This window comes from Cryptomeria japonica, chromosome 5 (assembly GCF_030272615.1).
Source record: "Cryptomeria japonica chromosome 5, Sugi_1.0, whole genome shotgun sequence".
Classification (NCBI taxonomy): Eukaryota; Viridiplantae; Streptophyta; class Pinopsida; order Cupressales; family Cupressaceae; genus Cryptomeria; species Cryptomeria japonica.
The window spans coordinates 714147709-714150502 of NC_081409.1; the positions used below are offsets into that span (position 1 = coordinate 714147709).

Sequence of the window (2794 nt, forward strand, 5' to 3'; positions counted from 1 at the left end):
ATATTAATTCTAGGTATAATGCTCCTTGGCCGTTAAATTTGAGGGGATCAAAATTGTATGAAGACATAGAAACTAGTGAGAAAAAATTTGAACCAGCAAGAAATGATGACAGAGTGAATTCACACAATCGTCACATACTACAACTATGGAGAGCAAATATAGAATGGCAGCCAATTCTTTCCAAACATGCAGTAATAAAGTACATTGCAAAGTATGTAGCAAAGGCCAAGAAAAGCTCAGAAACATACCACCAGATGATGCGTCTTTTAGAAACGGAAAACCCCGATGATTTAGCTGCACGGGCATATAGAAAGCTCCTCACAGAAACTATTATAGAAAGAGACATTGGAGCACAAGAGACATGTCACATGATTTTAGAGCTTCCATTGATGGAGAGCAGTAGAAGGTTTGTTAATCTAAATGTCTCTCCTAAAGTTTTCAAACCTGTAACAGTGAATAATGAAGAGAACAATGATGAACAAACAAAATATTTTATTGATGGATATAAAACAAGACCATTTGTATGGAAGGTGTCACATTAATTGATGCAGCTAGATCATGGATATATAATCCAAAAAGAAGGAGAGACAACAAATGGGAGCCAAGAGAAAGAGCAGCCATTGTCAGAGTTTTTCCTAGGTTTGCATCAATTCCTTCATGTGAGTCTAATAAATGGATTGATTTCTATTTTTCAGAGGTATTATTGTACAAGCCATTCCATGACATAGAAAGGGATATTGGTCAGGATAATAATTCCATAGTAGAAAATTGGGAGTCGTTGAACTATAATGCTTGGCATGTGCAGCGAACAACAATTGCAGAAAATGTTGAAAATGCCAGTGACTTTGAAATTGAAGAAAATGTTGTTCAAGGAAATACCATAGAGCATGAGTGGGAAATTATATCTAGATTGCATAATGGTCAAATTATGCAAGTTTCTGAAATAGATATGTTGGGTAGAAGAGACATTGATAGAAATACAGATTGGTCTAGTGAATATCAGGGTGAAGAACACACAAGTCAAGCAATCAAATTCATAAAAAACATGAAGGATCATGGATGTCTCATATTTGATGATATACCACAATGCATCAACTACACAACACTTGGTGATAAATAGCAAAACACAATGAACATAATTATGGCACACTATCATAGCAATCAAAATGGGGTGCCTTTGTTCATGATAATTCAAGGAATAGCAGGAACATGAAAGTCATATTTGATTGGTGCAATTAGTCAAGCTCTTCAAAATGCAGCAATGCCATGTTGTTCTCCTCTTCTATTACTTGCACCAACAAGAGTTGTTGCCTTCAATATAGGAGCTTCAACAATTCACTCAAAATTGAGAATCCCAGTGAGAGAATTTTGTCCATTAGAAGGAACAAGACTCACAAGTTTCCAAGAAGAAATGATACATATAAAATACATTTTGATTGATGAAATGAGCTTCATTGGTCAAAACATGCTGGAAAATATAGATTCTTGGCTCAGGCAGGCATTCCCACAAAATGCATACATAAGCTTTGCAGGTATGCCAGTATTACTATTGATAGAAACTATTTTACATGATATTTAATATCTTATTCGTACAAAATTGATATAATATTAGTACATAATTTGAAAACTTTTTTTACATGTGTTATTAGGTATATCTATGATTTTAGTTGGAGATTTGGGCCAGTTGCCTCTAGTCAGTGATAGACCAGCATATGATAGCAATAGACGGGCAAGTTATTATGGGAGGAATTAAAAATGGTGGTAACTTTAGATAGAATATTCAGACAAGATGGAGAAAATATCCAACAACAAAGATTTCGTCAACTTTTGACAAATCTAAGAGATGCAAACCCAATAATTGATGATTGGGAGTTGCTTATGATGAGAATCCCTATTAATTTAAATGTTGCAACCAATGAGGAGTTTGACAATGCCATCCATTTGTTCTCTACTAATGACAATGTCCATAATCATAACAAGAGAATGTTGTATTCCTTGAGGCATCCTGTTGCACGCAGTGTTGCAACAAAGGTAGGAAGTGTTAATGCAATAGAAGATTGTTCAGATGATGAACTTGATCTAGAGTTATTGATTAGCAATAATTCAAGGGTGATGTTGACTTCAAATCTATGGACAAAGGCCGGTCTTGTAAATGGAGCTCTAGGGTATATTCGAAAGATTGTCTACAAACCAGGAAGTGCTCCTCCTGAACCACCTACATATGTGATGGCTGAATTTGATAATTATTTTGGAATACCATTTGATGATCATCATCCAAATACAATTCCAATAACAACAATACAGAGGGGTAGGACACTTCAATTACCATTAAGATTGGCATGGGCATTGACAATACACAAATCTCAAGGGTTGACTCTTTCAAAAGCTACAATTGATATAGGACCAAGAGAAAGAACAGGACTGACATTTGTTGCAGTATCTCGTGTGAAGTCTATAGAAGGTCTTAGAATAATGCCACAATTCACATATGACCATTATAAAAAAATGAAAAATGGCAAACAACTTTCCAAGCGGAAAGCTGAAGAAAACAGACTCAAATTTTTAGAAGATAATTTGATGTAATATATTTTTCTTCAAATAAGATTCAATTAGAGATAAATAAGTTTTTTCCTAAATGTGTTTTGTGGAAAATGTTCTTTCTTATTTTGTTTTTTAAAAAATGTTGTCCGAAATCTAGAGGAAAAATTAGTTAAAAATGGTACAAGTTATTTCTTACAATGTTAATGACTTACTATTGTATTTGCAAAATTTTGAACTTTATTATGTTTCTATT

At 33.9% G+C, this 2794-nt stretch overlaps 1 protein-coding gene across 1 annotated transcript; it reads left to right on the top strand.

Annotated features, from left to right (window-relative positions):
- Positions 1–1755: 1755 nt before the first annotated feature.
- On the top strand, positions 1756–2583 carry LOC131876112 (uncharacterized). Its single transcript, XM_059220900.1, has one exon. The coding sequence runs from the start codon at positions 1756–1758 to the stop codon at positions 2581–2583; it is 828 nt and encodes a 275-aa protein (XP_059076883.1).
- Positions 2584–2794: the final 211 nt, after the last annotated feature.